Source organism: Pan paniscus, chromosome 22 (genome assembly GCF_029289425.2).
Source record: "Pan paniscus chromosome 22, NHGRI_mPanPan1-v2.0_pri, whole genome shotgun sequence".
Taxonomy (NCBI): Eukaryota; Metazoa; Chordata; class Mammalia; order Primates; family Hominidae; genus Pan; species Pan paniscus.
Genome location: NC_073271.2, coordinates 35,568,339 through 35,589,332, shown reverse-complemented (window position 1 = coordinate 35,589,332; position 20,994 = coordinate 35,568,339). Strand labels below are relative to the sequence as shown.

At 39.8% G+C, this 20,994-nt stretch overlaps 1 protein-coding gene and 1 pseudogene across 4 annotated transcripts in view; both read right to left on the bottom strand.

Annotated features, from left to right (window-relative positions):
• SH3BGR (SH3 domain binding glutamate rich protein) overlaps nucleotides 1-20,994 on the bottom strand; it is a 70,238-nt gene that overhangs the window by 24,323 nt on the left and 24,921 nt on the right. For all 4 annotated transcript variants that reach the window (XM_034948239.3, XM_057300954.2, XM_008977621.4 and 1 more), the window contains exon 3: nucleotides 15,327-15,407. In XM_034948239.3, coding sequence (XP_034804130.1) covers nucleotides 15,327-15,407 — 81 coding nt within the window. The remainder of the gene's footprint in view (nucleotides 1-15,326; nucleotides 15,408-20,994) is intronic.
• On the bottom strand, nucleotides 1,637-14,318 carry LOC106634218 (myosin light polypeptide 6-like; annotated as a pseudogene).

Below are 20,994 nucleotides of genomic sequence, written 5' to 3'. Positions count from 1 at the left end.
GAAATTGTAAAAGACAGCTGATAATTACAGAAGCTATAACAATTATAAATACAAATGTGCCTAATAATATAAATTTTTAAAATACAAGAAGAATAAATTGACAGGATTAAAGGGAGGAACAGAAAATGCACAATCATGGTCGGAGATATTCTCAACTGCAGAAGAGCTGTGCAAGAATCCAAACGGATTGTCTCTTTTCTTCCAGGGAATTTTAGCCTTTTCAAATTTATTAGAACAACTGATAGAGTTAGTTCAATTGCTTCTGCTGTATTAATTCATGACAGCCTGTCTTCTCTCTTATGCTTTTTCCCTTTCCTTACTATTGCTGGCTAAAGTTTCTCTTCACTCTGTTTTCCTCAGCTCTGCCCCCCGGCCTTGTTAACATAAATGTTCTGAAATGCTTCTCTATCTCACTACTGTTTAGTTTCCTATTCATAACAGTCATCATTAAACATAATTCTCTATTAACATTCACAGTTACACAATACATGGGTTCCCATCAAGATAGTTCACCTGCAATTGAGATGCACCCTTTCGAACACTTACACTTATTTCCCTTCTTTTCTCCATACCCTCATCCATGAATAGAATCCTTGTAATGGATATTTTCCTATATCTCCTTTCTCACATAGCTCCATCCACAGTGATGAACTCACTAGTGATACCAGAACTCCTAGATTTTTCCAAGATAGTTTACAATTCTTGATTTCACTATTATTCAATGTTTTCCTTTACAGAAGTGGCTCTCCACATTGATAAAACATTAGGTTCACCTGGGAGCTCCCTGACTGAAGCTTCTGCTTAATTGCTCTCAAATGTAGCCCCGGCATACTATTTTTAAGGGCAAAAACCGCAATTACTTTTGCACCAACCTAATAGCTTTAACAGCTCCCCAGAGATTTCTAATGTGCAGCCAGGGTTGAGGCTGACTGCCAGTATCTAAACTTCTCTCTGTCCCTCTGGAGTAAGAACAGCTCCCTCAGACCTGCTGTGCCTCCCCACCCAACTCAGTGCTCACTGCCCTGCCCTGTTGACCACTCTGTTGACCACTGTGTTGACCCCTGCCAGGTCTAAGAGAAGGATGGAAGTGGGCTCTGCCTTTCAAGCTCCAAGCCCATGCCCAGGCCCTTCCTGCAACTGGAACACACCACTGGGGCTGTGCAGGGCCCACAGAGCCACTCCCATCTCTGACAGGCATTTGGACCTTGATTTCCTTCTTCAAACCAAATGTTTTTGCTTTCTAACCTTTCAGGGATTCTCCCATAGTTTCTAGTCCTCAGGCAGCACCCTTTCTGGTTTTCCTGCAGTCATAAGATAAGGGGATGGAGGGGGCTGCAGCAGCATCTCCAACTGGAAGACCCTGGCATCTCTCGAATGATTAGCCCTCTTCCATCTGGTCTTTTGTTGTTTCTGGAACTCCTCTCGTGCACATATCAGGTCTCCAGCATCTGACTTGCAAACTTGTACCTTTCACTCACAATTTCTATTTCTTTGTGTTTTATTTTATGTTTGATGCCTTCTTCCCTCTGGTCTTCTTGAATGGAGGCCTGAACACTGTTCATTCTCTCTGTTGCTCATCTTGTAGTTTTTGTTTGTTTGTTTGAGGGTTTTGGGTTGGGGGGAACAGAGAACAAGTTTATTGGTGAATGCTCATGGCAAGCATTATCCAAAAAAGACAAGATGGGAAGGGTGCTGTGACCAGAAAGCCTTCGGGGCTAGATACACAGTGTCTCACAGGGCAAAGGACAGGGCTGGGGGGATGCTGGGAATGTGCCCAGCTACTCAGCACCACACAGATGAGCTCTTCAGAGTTGACAACCATTGCTGTCCTCATGCCCGGCCGCCAGCATCTCTACTTCTGCCTCTGTCATCTTCCCACCCAGTATGACAAGGACTTGCCAGATTTCAGTGCCCATCATGGTGCCATTCTCTTCCTTGTCAAACACCCAAAGACCTTCCACATAATCCCTGGACTCGGACATAATCCTAAGACTAGGCACCCTAGTCCTTGTTCCTGGCCACAGTCTGCAGCATGGGCAGGAAGTGCTCAAAGTCCAGCACCTCCACATTCATCTCATCACTCCTGAGGTTCCCCCAGGACCTGGAGCACCTCGGCATTGGTGGGGCTCTGGCCCAAGGCCCTCGTCATGTCCCCATACTGGCTGTAAGGGCCTTGCCATCACCCATTCAGTCAAACAGCTGGAAGGCCTCCTTGAACTCTGCGGTCTGGTTCTCAATGAAGTTACATGTTGGACTGCTCAGCTCTGCTCAGCTACAGGCCAGAATGCATCACCTTCCGTGAAGAATGACTGCTCAGAAGCCTGTCATAAAGGATTATATGCTAGAAACTTTGGAGTACAGGTTTCTGATGGTATTGCTTAAAGAACTGAGGCCATACCAGTGGGCTTAGTCAAAATTTCCAGAACTTTAGTTGAGAAGCAGGTGGCTTCCTGAGACTACTAGCCCAAGATCCAGTGGAATGAGGATTCATTACACGGGACTAAATGAATTGGTGAGATATCATACCCTTTCCTGCAGTAAGGACCCATCTTGTAGTTTCAAATTAGAAAATTCCAGAACATCTTTTGAATGAATTTTGTGCTCCAAATTCATATCTTTTATGCTTCTCAACAAATGTTCCTCCAAAAATCCTTCTGCTTCTTCCTTTTGTACTCCTTCAAGTGAAGTCGCCTGTCCTCTGTCCAGTTTTGCCTTCCTCCTTCAGGTCACCAGGAAATGCTACACTTACTTAAATATTTTGCCATTACTCAAAAATGCTTTCAATAGGAACTCGCTAGTGATACCGGAAAACGAATCTCAAAACTTTTCATCACAAGTCACTTTTGGCCAAAAGTTACATGATCCAGATATATTGTCCCTGCCTTATTCATTAGACTGAAATGTGTTCTACAAGAAAATCCATCTTCCAATAGAAGATGTTACTATGACTCTAATAGAGGGATTTGAAACCTCTTTTGAGCAGTGTTGGTCTGGCTGTTGGAATGTTAGAACTTCCTAATGTGGTTCCCATGAGAAGGACAGCCCTCGCTGGGATGTACAAGCTTTGGCACTGAGGAGTTATACACCAACAGCAATCTGTAAAGGTAACACTTTAACACTGCTATGACAGCCAGGCATGATGGCTCACACCTGTATATAATCCCAGCACTTTGGGAGGCTGGGGTGGGAGGATCACTTGAGCCCAGGAGTTCAAGTCCAGTGTGGGCAACATGGTGAAATTCTGTCTTTACAAAAAATACAAAAATTAGCCAGGCATGGCGGTGCATATCTGCGGTCCCAGTTACTAGGGAAGCTGTGGTGGGAGGATCGCTTGAGCCCAGGAGGTCGAGGCTGCAGTGAGCCGTGATCAGGCCACTGCACTCCAGCCTGGGAGACAGAGCAAGAACCTGCCTCAAAAAACAGAAACAAAAAAACATTGTTATGGCTGTGTATATCTCTGTCAATTAAGGGCAAATCTAATTGCCTAAATAACTGGATGTCTTTCATTGATATAATAATATTCCCCTGACTAAATTAATGTACTAAAAGACATTGATTGCTGGACGTGGTGGCTCACATCTGTAATCCTAGCACTTTGGAAAGCCAAGGCAGGCAGATTATCTGAGGTCAGGAGTTCACGATCAGCCTGGCCAACATGCTGAAACCCCGTCTCTACTAAGAAAATACAAAAATTAGCTGGACGTGGTGGCACACACCTGTAATCCCAGCTACTTGGGAGGCTGAGGCAGGAAAGTGCTTGAACTTGGGAGGCGGAAGTTGCAGTGAGCCAAGATTGTGCTACTGCACTCCAGCCTGGGTGACAGAGACTCCATCTCAAAAAATAAAAAATAAAAATAAAAAGACATTGATTATGTTGTTGTTTTGCCTGGTATCAGACAACAGGTGCTTAAGTTATCAACCATAACTTCAGTTGTTTTAAATGTTAACTTGATCCTTCTTTAATCTGAATCTACCATGTTTTACAACAGTGTTTTTCAATTGGGAATTCCCATCATATACTCATACAGTTTTATTAATAAATAGATGTTTAGGACCTACTCCAGACCTACTACATCTTGTTTCTTGATATTCTTATCATATGCTTGGTATAGTCAGAGTATATTATGTCTCTGAATAATTACATCAAGATTTTTGCTATGCCCACTTATTGTTGTAAATTAGATATAATGATTTCTGTATTCTTTGAAATAGGCCTAATGATTATGTTTATAAGTAATTTGTCTAAAATTTGGGTGGTTGATTTTATAGTTTCGTTTTGCATGTCACAGAAAACAACAAATTTTCTCATCAAATATATTATTCCTGTTATGACTTTCCAGTCTTTCACTTTTGAAAATTATAAGCAATGAATAAATGGCACCCATTTTAAGTTTTTTGTCATCTACAGATATTTTTGTTAGCATGTTTTGCTTTGATGCTTCCCTGAAGTTATTTGTAATGAGCTACAAGCAAAAATGCTTCATCTTTCATGAAGAATGACTGCTCAGAGCCCCACAGTAAAGGGTTATATGTTAAATACATTTGGGTTCAGGTTTCTGATGGCATTGCTTAAAGAACTTTGAGACCGGCCGGGCGCGGTGGCTCACGCCTGTAATCCCAGCACTTTGGGAGGCCGAGGCGGGTGGATCACGAGGTCAGGAGATCGAGACCATCCTGGCTAACACAGTGAAACCCGTCTCTACTAAAAAACACAAAAAATTAGCCGGGCGTGGTGGCGGGCGCCTGTAGTCCCAGCTACTCGGGAGGCTGAGGCAGGAGAATGGCGTGAACCCGGGAGGCGGAGCTTGCAGTGAGCCGAGATCGCGCCACTGCACTCCAGCCTGGGCGACAGAGCGAGACTCCGTCTCAAAAAAAAAAAAAAAAAGAACTTTGAGACCATATCCGTGGACTTAGTCAAATTTTCCAGAACTTTTGTTGAGAAGCAGATGGGTTCATTAGACGACTAACCCAAGATCCACAAGATCCAGTGGAATAGGAATTAATTACATAGAATTAAATGAATTGGTGAGGGATGACAGTAATTTTTGTCTGGAATAATGCTGATGTTATTTTAATGTCTTATTTTCCTTATATATAAGGAAGCCCTTTTTGCTTTCTCTTAAGCTTTTCATACATCATAATAATGTTGTAGATTCTGCTTTTGTAAGCTGAAATGAATCACTTGTAAATGACCTCTTATTCTCCCTGCCTAATTCTTCTGGAGTTCAAAAATTCTTATTGAATCTGCTTATTAAATCAGAATACATATATATTTTTTGGCAATATACTTATTTCCATAACTTCAACAAGAATCTGTCTTCCTTCTTGCCAGGGCATAATTGAAAACATTGGTTATGTAACCTAGGTCCTGCCTGCCATGTCCTATTAAGAATGATGTTCATTTAATCAGATATGACCACATGCTTTTAAAGAACTAAGGTTGACTTTATGGAACCAATGCTTACTTACAAAGCCTTCTTGGGAAAACTGGCCTGGTCCTTGGCCTAGAACAGCCTGTCTAAGACAAGAAAAATGTTCTAAAAGCAATGATGCTGCATATGATGATACGTTTTATGAGCATGCATTTTCTACATAATTGTCAAGAGTACCTATTTTTAGCTTGAGTGAGATTAATTTTCCTTGCTGACACCTTTCCACAATCTTGTTTACTACAACATGACACCATGATAAGTAATGTTTCCATAAATCAGATGTCTGTCTTTTCAAAGGATACTGGAAGTACTCTGTCCCTGCGCACAGTATAAACACCTATAAACCTAAGCAATGCTGACAGCACCAAAGGCTCTAGCACGAACTGTACTGCTAATTAGCGGGGTTCTTTGTACAAGTCACTTAAGCTCCTTGGGCTTCATGTTGCTCCTCTCAGAAGAGAAGAATCTGGACTGGACGGCCTCTTAGGTATCTCTAGGCCAGGTTTCATAATCCCGTGGCCATCCCTTTCTTCCACAAAACGAGAGTTTTATATAATATGACAGTACCTGAGCACAAATCAGGGTAGTATCTAAAAACGGAGATTAGATATTAAAATAAAAATGAGATAAGATAAAACACAGCAGAGGCTGAAATAGATTTATATGTATTAGTATAAATAGATCTCAAAATATAATTTTTTTTAAAATAGCAAGTTACAATAAACAAACCTGTCCCATTTACATTCAATTTGAAGAATGGTGCTGAATATCTCCGGAGTGTTTCATTGACTTTGGTACCCCAGTTAATTATTGCCTCAAATTTCAGAGGTGAACACCTACTACGAGTTATGAGCTGTATTTGGCTCTGAGGATGTAAATATGAAAGATATAGTCCCAGATTCTGCATCTTATCTCTAACAATCTTCTATGTTGCTGTCTGAGTCAGAGGCTTTGTGAAATGTAAATCACTCCACATTGACCTTTTCCCATCATTCTCATTGCCAAGAAAAAAGTCCAGACACAGAAGGCCCTTTACAATATCATCCCTACTAACTTTTCTTGCCTCAGCTCTTATCTTTACCCACTTCCATATCCTGGGTTCTACTGAAACCTCTGATTCCATCCAAAGTATGACTTCACTGAATGAAACATACTCTCATAAATTTCATTGCCTTAGTGTATAAATCCATCTTCCCATAGTATCTTGACTATCTTTTTCCACTTACTGAGCTCCTACTAAATCTTCCAATACCAAGTGAGGTATCAACTCTTTTCGGAGACTTAATCTAAGGCCTGAGATTGGTGGACCATCTCCATATTCACATAGACAGTTATTTTATCTACTTACAGAATGCTCACATCTAACTATTCCTCTAGACCATAAAGTCCCTTCAATCAACCAGCCCAGTGTCTGGCCCAGCATGTACGCAAAAAAATTGTCTTGAAAGAATAAATTATAAAACAAATACCCCTAAGAGGTAGGTGGTCATATTTCTCTCTTCATTTTATAGCTGGGAAAACGTTAAAAATCTTGCCCCCAAATTCAGGGTCAGCAGGTAAAAAGCATGTAAGGTTTTCTAACTGAATCATATGTTCTTTTCCACTGGAGTTCCTCTTCATTTCATGCTGAATGAGACAGATTATGGATGGAAAGAAATACCAGGACTACAAAAGCCTCGATGAGAAGAGAGGTGAACTCTGAGACTTCTCAGGAGAAATGCAAGAGAAGGGGTCTAGGAAGTGGGATGCCCCTAGACATGAATGGCAAGTCATTATCTCAGAGAAAGAAAAATGGCAATATCTATGTTGATCAACTTCCATCCGTTTATTTTATTTTATTTTTGTTGCTGAAAATATGAGATTGATCCTGGACACTCTGCACACTGGAAAATAAGTTCATCTGCTCTAACTTTTCCACATAATTTTCTAAAGTCTGTTTTTTTCCCTGTAAAACTTAAAGCAGCTTTAGAAATAGTAACTTTGGACAAGGCCATTTGCCATTTGTGTGTCTTTCTGCCTTGAAACAAGTTTTATTTGAGTTGTGTTCTTCTCCATTTAGAGCAATCCTCCTCAAGTTTTGACTAGGACATTTTAAGGGCTTTTAACTAATAAGAGCAAAGGCAATACAACATTGCCATATGCTTAGCTCCAAATCCTTATTGCTCCAGGCCAGGCGCAGTGGCTCATGCCTGTAATCCAGCACTTTGGGAGGCCAAGGTGGGAAGATTACCTAAGGTCAGGAGTTCGAGACCAGCCTGGCCAACATGGTGAAACCTCGTCTCCACTAAAAATACAAAAATTAGCTGGGCGTGGTGGCGGGCACCTGTAACCCCAGCTACTCTGGAGGCTGAGGCACAAGAATTGCTTGAACCCAGGAGGCAGAGGTCACAGTGAGCTGAGACTGCGCAACCGCATTCCAGCCTGGGTGACAGAGCGAGACTCTGTCTCAAAAAAAAAAGCATTGCTCCAGCTCTTCATTATGAAAATTTTAAAGACAAAGAAAAGCTTTTAAAGATGAACTACATAGATTGAACACTTGCTAACATTTTCATCTGTCTTATGAAACTGCACCCTTAAATATTCTAGTATCATCTTCTAAAAACAAGGGCATTCTCTTACATAACTCCAGTATTTTTATCACATCTAAGAAAACTAACAAGAACTCCCTAATGTCATCTAATATCCAATTCCTTTCCAAATTCCCCAAGTTGCCTGCAATAAATATTTTACAGTTACTTTCTTTAGACTTGAACCTCTTAAAACATATTAATTGCATCTGATTCTCATATTTCCTCAGTCTATTTTAGCCTAGAACAATTCCACCTCTTTTTATTTATTTCTTTCATGACACTGAATGTTTTAAGAATCTGGGTCAGTTATCTTGAAGAATGTTCCAAATTTTTGTTTTGTCTGATTCTTTCTTTGTGATATTATTTAACTTGCTCCTCTTCCTCTGTGTTTTTTATAGACTAGAACTTGGAGCTGGAGACTGGATTGGATGCAGGTGAAATGATTTAGCAAGAACACTTGACTGGTGAGACTATGGACTTCACGTTTGCAACAGGCAGCATTTGATATCAGTGAGTCCCATTAGTAGTGACAGTGGTTTGGCTACTTTGTTAAGGCTGTGACCAATAGATCTCTTTATTATAAAGATCGGTTTCCCCTTTGAATTTAGCAAATAATGTTTGGCGGGGCTAATACTTTAGCACAGGAAATTTAACTGATTCCCTCAAGAAACAAATTCACCTAATGCCTTTTACCCAGTTTTATTATCTATTCATTAGCTATGCTGTAATCAATTATTACATTGGCTTTGGCAAACGGGTTATTTTTCTAATTCTATCATTTATTTGATATTTGACCTAAAAAAAAAAGTTTACTCTCAACAACCAGGTATGAATTATAGATTCTAGTTTAAAAGGCAGAAAAAAAATGTTTGGATCTTCTCTTTTAATTATTAGAGTAAAATATTGGGGTGATAGTTACCTATATATGTGACAAATGAGTTTTTTAATTTTAATAGACTTAAGGGTAGATAGGTTTTCTATAAATGTAGCCCTAAACACAAGGGAGTGAAGAGGATACTGGGTTAATAATCAGAAAATGTTGAAATCAAATTCTAGGTCTACAGATTACGAGCCTTGTGACCTGGAGCAATCTACTTGAACTTGTCAGCCTCACTATTCACTTATCCATATATTTTCTTTGACATCTATTAATGCTATTATATGAGTTACTTTTTTTAATGGCTGGAATTCCATTTGGAGCTTCGCAATATCTGTTAAGTTGCTAGCCCTCTAGGAGTTTGTTTTTGTTTGTTTTTGAGAACAGGGTCTCACTATGTTGCCCAGGCAGGTCACAAATGCCTGGGCTCAAACTATCCTCCTGCCTCTACCTTCCTAAGTGCTAGGATTACGGGCACGAACCACAAGGCCCGGCCTAAGAGTTTGTTCTTGTTGCGACTGCTACTACTATTGTTGTTTAAAAATATTAATAAAATGTCCATGGTGTCGTTTTAAAAAGCAGATTTCATACAATATAACAATTAGGCATTGAAAATACAGCACAAAAAGATGTCTTGCTTGTGGAAAGAGAGATACCAAATTCATGAATGCAGGAGAGAATCAGGAATGGGGAAAGGAACAAAGTGGCCTTACAATTTCCCTGCCTATTTGAGTTTCTTAACTAAAGCAAATAAGATACCACATTCATTCTGGAGAAGCATATACATGAATATTAGTTAAATGAGTCTCCAGTGTAGTGGTTGTTAAACAGAAATGAGCATCAGAATCTACTAAGGGACTTTTTGCAAATGTAGATCCCTGGGCCTCTCCCCTGGTAATTTAGGGTCAGTAAGTCTAGAGTAAAACTCAGGCATCTGAATTTTTTAAAATTGTCCAAGAGATTCTGATACAAAGCAGCAACTGTAGAAGTATTGGAAATCGATTAAACAAAAGATACACGAATGGTCATCGCAGCAGTATTCATGATAGCCAAAACGTGGAAACAACCCAAATACCCAGCCACTGAGGAATGGATACATAAAATGCAGTCCATCCATTCGTGCCATGGATAGTAGTCTGCCCTAACAAAGAAAGAAGTGCTGACACCTGCTACAACATAGACAAGCCTTGACAACATGATGCCAAGTGAAAGAAGCCAGTCACAAAGGACCCCATGGTGTATGGTTCCACTGGCATTAAATGCTCAGACGAGGCAAGTCTGCAGAGAACGAAAGCATTTGAGTGGTTCCCTAGGCAGGAAGAATGGCTGAATTAGGGGGTGACAGCTAAGGGGTACTGGGTTTAAGGGTGATTACAGTATTTTGGAAGCAGATAGTGGTGGTGGTTGCACAACTCTGCATATACTAAAAGCCATTGAATTGTACACTTTAAATGGGTGAATTGTGTGGTGTGTGAATTATATCCCAATAAAACTATTTTTTTAAAAAGAGCAAAGATATTAAAATCCTTAATCTCAAATTATGTAACTAAAAATAGATTAAATTAAATTAACCAACATATGGAAAGAAATTAATGGAATAACAGGGGATGATAGTTCCTTTTCAGGAAGACTGGGACCATTGAAAACTACAGGCAGTTTCTAGTTAATCACGAGAAGCTGAAAACAGATATTTGCTTTGGCTTCTTACCAGAACCCCACTGACAATACAACAAAGATGTTAAAAAGAAAAGGATAAATTCACAAGAACAGGGCAAATGGACAAGAAGTCTTTTTGCAGGAAAAAAAAAATGTCTATGGAAATTCAAAGGCAGTAAAGGGAATCGTTGAGTAATAATTGACTTAACCAGAAAAAATCTGAAACCTAATTGCTTACAAGGAGCGATGTGAGAGAAAGAAGAAGCAGATTTAGTTTCCCTCCTCATCCCTGGACGGCAAGTGACTGTCCCCTTCTAAATAAGCAGTTTTTGTCTCTGTAGAAGCTGAAATAGAGGAAATATGACCTCCTGGGCATGAGGCCAGCTGAAGTAGGCAACCATACTGAAAACAAGGGGTCTATATAAGAAGTTCACATTCTGAAAGGGGAGACCCTCCATTCCCTTCCCTACTTGCTTCTAGAACACTGGCAGCCAGATTTATTTCCCACTTTCCACCACCCCCACCTCCACTAGCATCACCACCACCACCACCACCATCACCACCACCATCACCCACCTCACCACCACTACCACCATCACTGTCACCACCACCATCACCACCACCACCATCACCACCACCATCATCTCCACCATCACCACCACAATCACCACCTCTACCACTCCACCACCACCATCACCACCATGACCATTACCACTACCACCATCACTATCACCACCATCACTACCATCACCATCACCACCACCACCACCACCACCATCACCATCACCACCCTTACCACCTCCACCACCACCACCACATAGCCTCGTTATGTTGCCCAGACTGGCCTCGAAACCCTAGGCACAAGCAATCCTCTCACCTCAGCCTTCCTAGTTGCTGGGAATACAGACATGCACCCACCACTGCCAGCTCAGTACTTTGTCTTAAATACAAACAGTCAAAGATCACCAAACATCTGAGGAAAACAACTTACATAAAAATAAAAAGGAAAGCAAAGCAAACAGAGAAGAAACAGAATTAGAGAAAACAAAGAATGCAATGAGTTGAAGAAGATGTAAAAGAAAACTATATTTAATAAACTCGGAATTAAGAAAAATAATGAACCTATATAATAAGAATAGGAAGCTATTTAATAAGGGAACATGCAGAGATAACAACAAAAAAGGGCTTTTGAGAAGTTCAGATATGATTGATAGGAGAAATGGAAAAAAACTACCACTAGAGGGAAGATGAGGTAGAAAATTAAGAAAATATCCCAGAAAGCAGAAAAATACAAAAATATGGAAAATAGGCGAGAAAAGAAAAGAAAATTAGAGAATTCATCCAAGAGGCCCAACATTTAAATAAGAAGAATTCCAAAAAGAAAAGAAAGTGAAAATGAACTGGAAATGAATCCGCATAGAAGTCCTCTAACATTTCGTTTTCCAGAGCCAAGGCACATGACCTTCCAGATTAAAGGGTCCCAGCAAATGCCCAGCACAATAACGAAGACCTCTACCAGCTACCTCATCGTACAACTTCAAAACCAAAAAATAGGACCCTAAAATCTCCCAGAATTGGGAAAGACAAAAATAGGCAGATAAAAAGATCTGGAGACAGACTGGCATCAGACGTGATCTCAGAGCAGCTCTGGAAGTGGGAAGAGATGATGGAGCGGCACCTTGCCGGTTCTGAGGTGCAGCAACGTCCAGCCTGGAATTCTGCACCTAAGCGCACTGCAAACTAAAGCAGGAAAATATAAGGCATTTTCTGGCATGAAATGTTTAGCAGGACTGTTTTTTTAAAAAGTAATCTTTGTAGGACTATTTGACCTTTCCAATATCATATATGTAAGATTTGAAAAAAGTTATTTTTTTTAATATTCAGAAAACAATCTTTTATAGCAAAATAGTCTGTTAGGAGAAATAAGTTCAAGATATTGATTTTACAAGATAGTGACTATAGCAAATAACAATGCACTGTGTTTTGAACATCACTGAGAGTAGATTTTAAGTGTTCTCACCACACAAAATAAGTATTCAATGAAAGGCAGATGTTAATTAGCTCAGTTTAGCCAATCCACAATGTATACGTATTTCACAACACCACATTGTACATGGTAAATATACACTTTGTCAACTTAAAAAATAAAATATCACACAAAAATGAAAAAATATACATTCAGTCACAAAGACACTTAAGACAGACATTTATCAAAACCAAATTCCCTCCTCATAGCACAGTAAAACCAGAAACAAATTTCTAAAATACAATTTAATGGTCCTAAGATCAAAGTCATTAAAATGCTCATATCTGGAAGGTACAGTGAAGCTGGTCCACCACAGTGCAGCAGGATGAATGTTATAATCCTCCCAGAAAGTGATCTGGAGGCACGTTCAAAGCCATAAAAAGTTGTGTGCATTTTTGTCTCACTGAAAGAGCTACCGGGAATTTATCCTAAGGAAATACTCCAAAATAAAGAATACTATTTCATGGTGAAAATCAGTGCAGAGTTATTTGTAATTAAAAATAATGAGCAACCACAGGTTCAAAAATATAAGCATAGTGAAAAAATATTATGCTGGACACAGTGGCTCACACCTGTAGTCCTGGCTACTTGGAAAGCTGAGGCAGGAGGACAACTTGAGCCCAGAAGTTCAAAACTAGCCTGGGCAACATAGCAAGACCCCGTCTCTAAAAAATAAATAAATGAACAAAAATTTTTTTAAATGCATGGCACATCAACTTGATGGAACGTTATACAAAATATTTAGATGACATTATGACACCATAATAGCATAAACATGTTTATGACACAATAATAAGTAAAAATTAAACATATAGGAATAAGGAAGTCAATTATGATACATCAGTGTAATAGAGTATCAGACAAAAGTTTTAAATGATCATCATGAAGGCTATAGCCACAAGAAAAAATAAAAGATTCTAATGCTATAAAAAAGGAATAAAAAATAAAAAGATATTGCAAAGGGAAGAAATAAGGAAGACATGATTCCTGGAATTTGTGATGAACAGACAGAAAATATATTTTTCTACTACCGTCTCCCCTTCTGTTTATTGGAACTCTTGGTGAAGACAGTAACTCTGTCAAAAATTTGACCTACAAAAGGTTAAAAAAAAGTCATTTCAAAGCTTTGCCACATTATTATTGACCAAGGATAGAAAATTCCCTTTTTTTTAGATAACCCCCTAGTGGGCCTTTGTAAAAACTAGACTCTCCCCTCCTACCACCCACAGGTCTGGGGTCTGGAAGAAGGGGATTGAGAAGTAGTAGGAATACGGGAGATGTCTACTGAAAGACAGAGAACTTGGGTTAAGACGAGAGATTGAGCTTGGGTAAAGAACAGAGATGGGGGAACTTTCCAGAACATAGGGAGGAGAGAGGAAGCTAGGGAACCGGCAGCAAGCAGGGACGCAAGGGACTCTGCCCAAATTTCCAGTGGTGGGAAGGAGTAGGGCACTTTTTAAAACAATGATGTCTGCCATTTTTCTCTTTCACTCTGTGGGAAAATTCCCCCAAAATAATTGTCTATGCATAGGCCCTCGTTCTCACTACCAGCCCTCCTTAGACCACTCTGTCTAGACCACATACATCTGCTTCCACCTCTCCTCAGAAACTACTTCTGTCATGGCCTCTAATGACCTCCATGTCATCAAAGCCAGTGGTCACCTTTATGGCCTCACCTGACTCAATCTCTCAGCCGCATTTGTCACAACTAACATCACCCTCTTCTGTAAAGAGCCGAGCTCCTCCTGGGCTTCCATGACGCCACACGCTCCTGGTCTCCTCCTGCCTTCCCTACTCTCCATCTTAGCCTCCTCAACTGGTTTCTCATCTTCCAGGCAACTTTAAACTTGAAGTCCCGCCTCCACCCCCACTCTGGTCTCCATCCTGTCAACTCTCTCATTACTCTGTTTCATCCACTTTTCATGACTTCAGCTCCATCTACACGCGTTCGCAGCTTCCACGTGTGTGTCTCCAACCAGACTTTGCAGAGACGCAGATCAGTATGCAATTGCCTACCTCACTTCTTCACTCAGCTGTCTCATTCAAACTTAACTTCCCCCATCAATATGGTCCTCAGAGTGGATTTTTACACACACTGATTAGAAGTCATCATGGAATCCATCCCTATCCACATTCAATCCATCAGCAAGTCTTAGCAAGTCTCATGAATTAAACATGCACACAAGTCAAATTCATGGTTCCTGCTTTATTAGCATAACTCTCTATTTAATTACACATAATCAAAGATGAGACGTCACTGGAAGAAAAAAATCTGATAAAACCTACCTTGTCGTTGAATCGAGATCTTACCTGTCCCATTTTTATGAGACCAAAATGTAGTTTGGTTCATTTAAATAGAAATAATGTAAGCGTATATATCATTATGAAATTAACTCATATAAAGCTATATGAGAAGTCAATTCAAAACAAAATAATTGTATAAACACAACCTAGGAGCTCAAATGTTTACATATTTAATGAATGCACTTAAGATTATTCAAAGTAATGACATTTCCTAACTTAGGTATTATAAAATTTATCGTAACAAGGTGAAAACACAGCATAAATATGAAAAGCATAATTTTGGAACTTTTTTTAGTAAAAACTGCATTCTCTCTATGCATAGGACTGCATCAGAATAAGAAGTGTACTAAAGTCATGTTAATTTAGAGATCATCATGTATTAAACAGTCTTGGATGCGGTGATTTCTACCTTCATTTAGTATTACCAGTTTTGAACCCCAATGGAGTTTGTTCAAACTTACCTTTGAGTCTGGAGGAGGAGCCAAACCAAGGAAGGAATAAATAATATTCTCTTCTTTTGCAGAGAAGAAAGAGTCAAAATCCTTGAAGCAAAGAAAAAGAAAGTTTAAAACGACTGCACACTTGTGAGCCAGTTTATTTACGGAAACTGATCTTTTGTATTTATTAGTCCTTAAGTTAGGAGTTCACACAAAAAGTCATCCCAGTTTGCTTTATCAAAGATGACTAACCTCCAGAGTTAAGAAATCTAACCATGAACTTTACATTTGTTTTTATACACTTTCATTGTGCTTGTATACCACAGCAAGAGCACACACATACACACACACACACACACACCCCCCTACCCATGCTCAGGAATTGCTGACAAGACCCAAATATACACAGTAAATGGCTTTTCCAAGTTTCACACCACTGGCTGGTTTACTTATAATCTGCCCCTATGCATATGGTCCCTGATCAGCTGAGACTGAGATGATACAGGCTGTCCATACTGTGATTAAAGTATCTCTAAGGGCCCAGATGCATCTCAGGCCCTCCCAATACAAACAGGCACAAGACCATGGGGGACATAGAGGGCGACTGTTTTGGCAAAATAGGAACAACTGGAGTGATCAGAAACTTGGTAGTGGATTGAAATCTGATGCTCAATGAAGCTACCACCCCATCCAGATCCTACCAGGGCCAGTCCTTCACCAGGCAGGTCCAGCCCTAAACCACCTTCCCAGTAATGCAGCTGTCAATAGCTTAGAAGAGTTTCAATTTTTATAATTAAAACATAAACGATATTCCCCCAGACTACCTTATTACTGCCAATCTTCGTCATCAGGGCCTTGATGCAATTTCAACAGTGTTGCAAAAAGGCTCACAAAGTCACAGGTGTTTGTCCTACAGGGCAACACACAAACCAACTTAGTTGTTCTTTGCCTACCCTACTCTTAGTGTATGTTCAAAAAGCTTAAAACCAGCCAGGCGTGGTGGCTCATGCCTCTAATCTCAGCACTTTGGGAGGCCAAGGTGGGAGGATTCCTTGAACATGAGTTCAAGACTAGCCTGGGCAACATGGTGAGACCCTGTCTCTACAAAAAATACAAAAATTAGCCAGGCATGGTGGCACACACCTGTGGTCCCAGCTACTTGGGAGGCTGAGGTGGGAGGATCACTTGAGCCTGGCAGATCAAGGCTGCAGTGAGCTGTGATTGTGCCACTACACTCTAGCCTGGGAAACAGAGCAACACTCTGACTCACAAAAAAAAACACAAAATCTTAACACCAAATACAGGTTGCAGCTGTTGAGAAAAAAGTATTATGTATTCCTGTGTGTTACTGTTTTTTTTTTTTTTTTGAGACAGAGTCTCACTGTGTCTCCCAGGCTGGAGTGCAGTGGTGCAATCTCGGCTCACTGCAACCTCTGCCTCCTGGGTTCAAGCAATTCTCCTGCCTCAGCCTCCTGAGTAGCTGGGATTACAGGTGCATGCCATCATGCCCAGCTAATTTTTGTATTTTTAGTAGAGATGGGGTTTCACCATGTTGGCCAGGCTGGTCTCAAACTCCTGACCCCAAATGATCCACCCACCTCGGCCTCCCAAAGTGCTGGGATTACAGGCGTGAGCCACCATGCCCAGCCTCCTGTGTGTTACTCTTATTCAAAGCTTTATTGTTTTCCTATCCATTGCCTCAAGTCTCTCAGTGATTAATTTTATTCTTTTATACTGAATACATGGTTGGAAGCTGCCTCAAATCTTGGTTGAAAGGAATATAACATCATGAGTAAGTGCAGGAACTCTGGTATCAGAAATTCTGATTGATTCCCAGAGTACACACTTACTAATCATTGTTAAAAGATTACATGAGATAACATGTTAATAGTAGTAGCAGTAAGTTGGTGACATGTAATAAAGTAAATCTATGCTATTTCCCAGAAATTCCATATATAAAGTTCTGAAAACTTCTTTAGTTGGCCAACTCTAGATTTCAAAGCAAGAAAGGTTTTATTATAGTTGAGTGAACTAGTCTTTTGCTTCAATTTAAGACCAAATACCTTCTTCAGAATTTCAGAAGGCTGAAGAACAATTCATCATTATCTTTGACTTGATGCTACCAAATATATGTAGAAAATAATGAACATAAAACAGGTTTTCAACTCCCAGTTCTGCTACTATGGCAGATTAGAGACCCTGAAAAGTTGTCTCAAAGAAAATTTTTAACCCAATTAAGAAAAAAAAAAATTTTAATACACTGCTGAGCCGGCATAAAAGAGTCCAGCCAGTGAGAGCATGAATCCTGAGAGTAAGCACACACCAAAGCCACCGTTCATGCTGAGAGTTTCTGACACACACAGGACACCTTTATCATCACTTTGACACTGAAGAGGAAAAAGGGGGATGTAGATAAAGCCCGGAGCCTCGTCCAGCTGGGGAGTTTCATAAAGCACACACACCAGAACTCCAGAGGGTTCTGCCTTCAAAGTAAATATGAATGAGAAAATACCCCACCAGGCAGAACAGAATGGAAGGAAACTTCCCTGATTCAACTTTGCTTCTGGGTGAAGGGGAAAATATTCTCCTCTGAGAATTTATAACCAAAAGTAGAATTCATGAGAGGCTGCAGTTCAAATTCCCATGCCATGTGTGATCCTAAAAAATCTTAAAAGGAAATCTGAGTTTAAGATGTGTCTAGGTTTGATACAGTTCTAAGGAAACTAGCAGAAATAAACCCCAGGCCTCAAAGAGTATCTGCTGCTGTGATTTGAATGTATCCGCCAAAAAGCTTGTGTTGGAAACTTAATCCCCAATGCAACCGTGTTGGGAGGTGGGGCCTAAGGGGAGCTGTTGAGGCCATAAGGGGACCACCCTCATGAACTGATTGATGACATTTATAAAAAGGCTTGAGGCTGTGAGTTAGGGCTCTCCCTTTCTCTTGCTCCTGGGATACCTTCAACCATGTTTGATGCAGCCAGAAAGCCCTCATCAGATGCTGCCCCTCGATCTTGGACTTTCCACCTCCAGAGCTATGAGCCAAATAAACTTCTATTGTTTATAAACTACCCAGTCTGTGGTATTCTGTTTTAGCAGCACAAAACAGACTAAGATAGCCACTAATAAAGTTTTTAAAAATGAGCAGTTTGAAGCCAAAAGTTACAATATAAATAAGGGAATAAAAAGAAAACATAGTGAGAGCAAGAAGAAATAACAGAAGGTGGAATTAGAAATCAGAATCAGATATTGGAATTATCAGGCAAAGAATATAAAACAGCTATATTTAATATATTTAGTGAAATAAAAGAGAAACTCGAAAACAGCATAAATACCTAGAGAGAACAATCAAGCAAATTTAGAAAGGAACCAAAAAGAACTCCTGAAAATAAAAAGATATAATACTGGAATTGTAAAACCCAATATGTGGATTAAACAAACACACCTGAAGAGAAAATTAGCTAACTGGAAGATGCAGTCAAAGAAATCATCCAGGCTGGGTGTGGTGGCTCATGCCTATAATCCCAGTACTTTAAGAGTCAGAGAAGGGAGGATTGTTTGAGCCCAGGAGTTCAAGACCAGCCTGGGCAACATAGCGAGACTCTGTCTCTATTTTTAAAAATAATAAACAAACAAACAACAAATAATCTAGAGAGGAAAAAAGATGAAAAATGTGGAGGAAATATTATTGTATGAAAACAGTGTGAGAAGAGCTAACAGATGTCTTATAGGAGCTCTTGGAGAAGCAAATACAGATAATAGGGGAAAACCTAAACTCAAGCATACAATTGCTAAACATTTTCTTTTTTTAATTTAATTGTTTGAGACAAGGTCTCACTATGCTGCCCAAGCTGGTCTCCAACACCTGGGCTCAAGCAATCCTCCCACCTCGGCCTCCCAAAGTGCTAGGATTATAGGCATGCAACATCTCGCCTGGCCAATTACTAATAATTTTCTAGACTTATTGAAAGATAACAACCCTTAGTCTCAGGAAGCCCAATAAATAATTCTAAACTAGACAAATAAAAATAACTCTAAACCTAGACACATCGTAGAGAAATATTATTAAAAGCAACCAGAGAGGGGGAAGAAGAAGACGAAGAGAAAGAGGAAGAAGGAGACAGAATGGACAGAAGAAGAAAGGGAGGAAAAGAAAAAGGAAAAAACAAAGTTTCCCAATAAAAGAATAGTGATGAGACTGACAGCTGACTTCTCAATAGCAACTTAGAGGCCAGGTGAAAGTAAAATAAGAATTTCAATGTGTTTAGAAAAAATAACCATCAGCCCAGAATTCCAGACTCAGTAAAACTATTTTTTCAAGCATGAAGGTGAAAGAAAGACATTGTCTGGAAAATATCTTTTTTTAAACAAACAAAAACTTAGAGAAGTTACCACCAAGAGAACTTCACTTAAAGAAACTTATAGGATGTATTCAGGAAGAAGAAAATAATTCCAGATGGAATATCTCAGATTCAAGAAGATAAAATTAATAGTAAATATGTGGGTAAATCTAAATCTGAACAAACATTGATTGTTCAACCAACAAATAGAAATGCCTAATTTGTGGAGCAGGATGAGAGGCCAACTGAAATACTGAAAAACCAAACACATGTAAACAGAGTGATTAGGGTGAAAGTGTCTAAAGGCCCTTTTAATGTTTGGGACAGACTGGGTGTGGTGGCTCACATCTGTCATCCCAGCACTTTGGGAGGCCAAGGTGGGCGGATCATCTGAGTTCAGGAGTTCAAGACCAGCCTGGCCAACATGGTGAACCCCTATCTCTACTAAAAATACAAAAAAATTAGCAGGGCATGGTGGTGCGTGCCTGTAATCCCAGCTACTCAGGAGGCTGAGGCAGGAGAATTGCTTGAACCTGGGAGGTGGAGGCTGCAGTGAGCCAAGATTGCACGACTGCACTCCAGCCTGGGTGACAGAACCAGACTCTGGCTTTAAAAAAAAAAAAAGTTTGGGACAAAAGTAAGGTTACTGATTATCTTTAACTAATTTAAGTATGTATGTTAAAATAGCTAAGTTAACCACTAAAAGGATAGATTATTTGAATTGAGTAAAGGGGAAAATAAAATTAGAAAAAAGAGACTTTAGTAAAATTACATCAAGAAAGGATTAAAAAAACTGCAAAACTGAGAAAAAAGCATATAATAAAGTAGAAGAAACTCCAAATGTACTCATAATTTCAATGCATGGGTCAAAAAAGAAAGGCATAAATATCTTAACATTTATACTTAACAATAAAGAAAATACTGCAGGCTGGGCGCGGCGGCTCACGTCCATAATCCCTGCACTTTGGGAGGCCAAGGCTGGTGGATCACCTGAGGTCAGGAGTTCAAGACCAAGCTGGCCAACATGATGACACCCTGTCTCTACTAAAAATACAAAAAATTAACCGGGCGTGGTGGCGCCTGTAATCCCAGCTACTCAGGGAGCCTGAGGCAGAAGAATCAATCACGTGAACTCGGGAGGCAGAGGTTGCAATGAGCTGAGATCGGGCCACTGCACTCCAGCCTGGGCAACAAGAGCAAAACTCCGTCTCAAAAAATAATAATAATAAATAAAATAAAAACAAAAGAAAATACTGCATATCAAAATATATGGAATGAACTGACAGTACTCAGTGAGAAATTTCTAGCCTTAAATATTGATATTAGAGAAGAAAAAAAGGTTAAAAGTGAGCTAA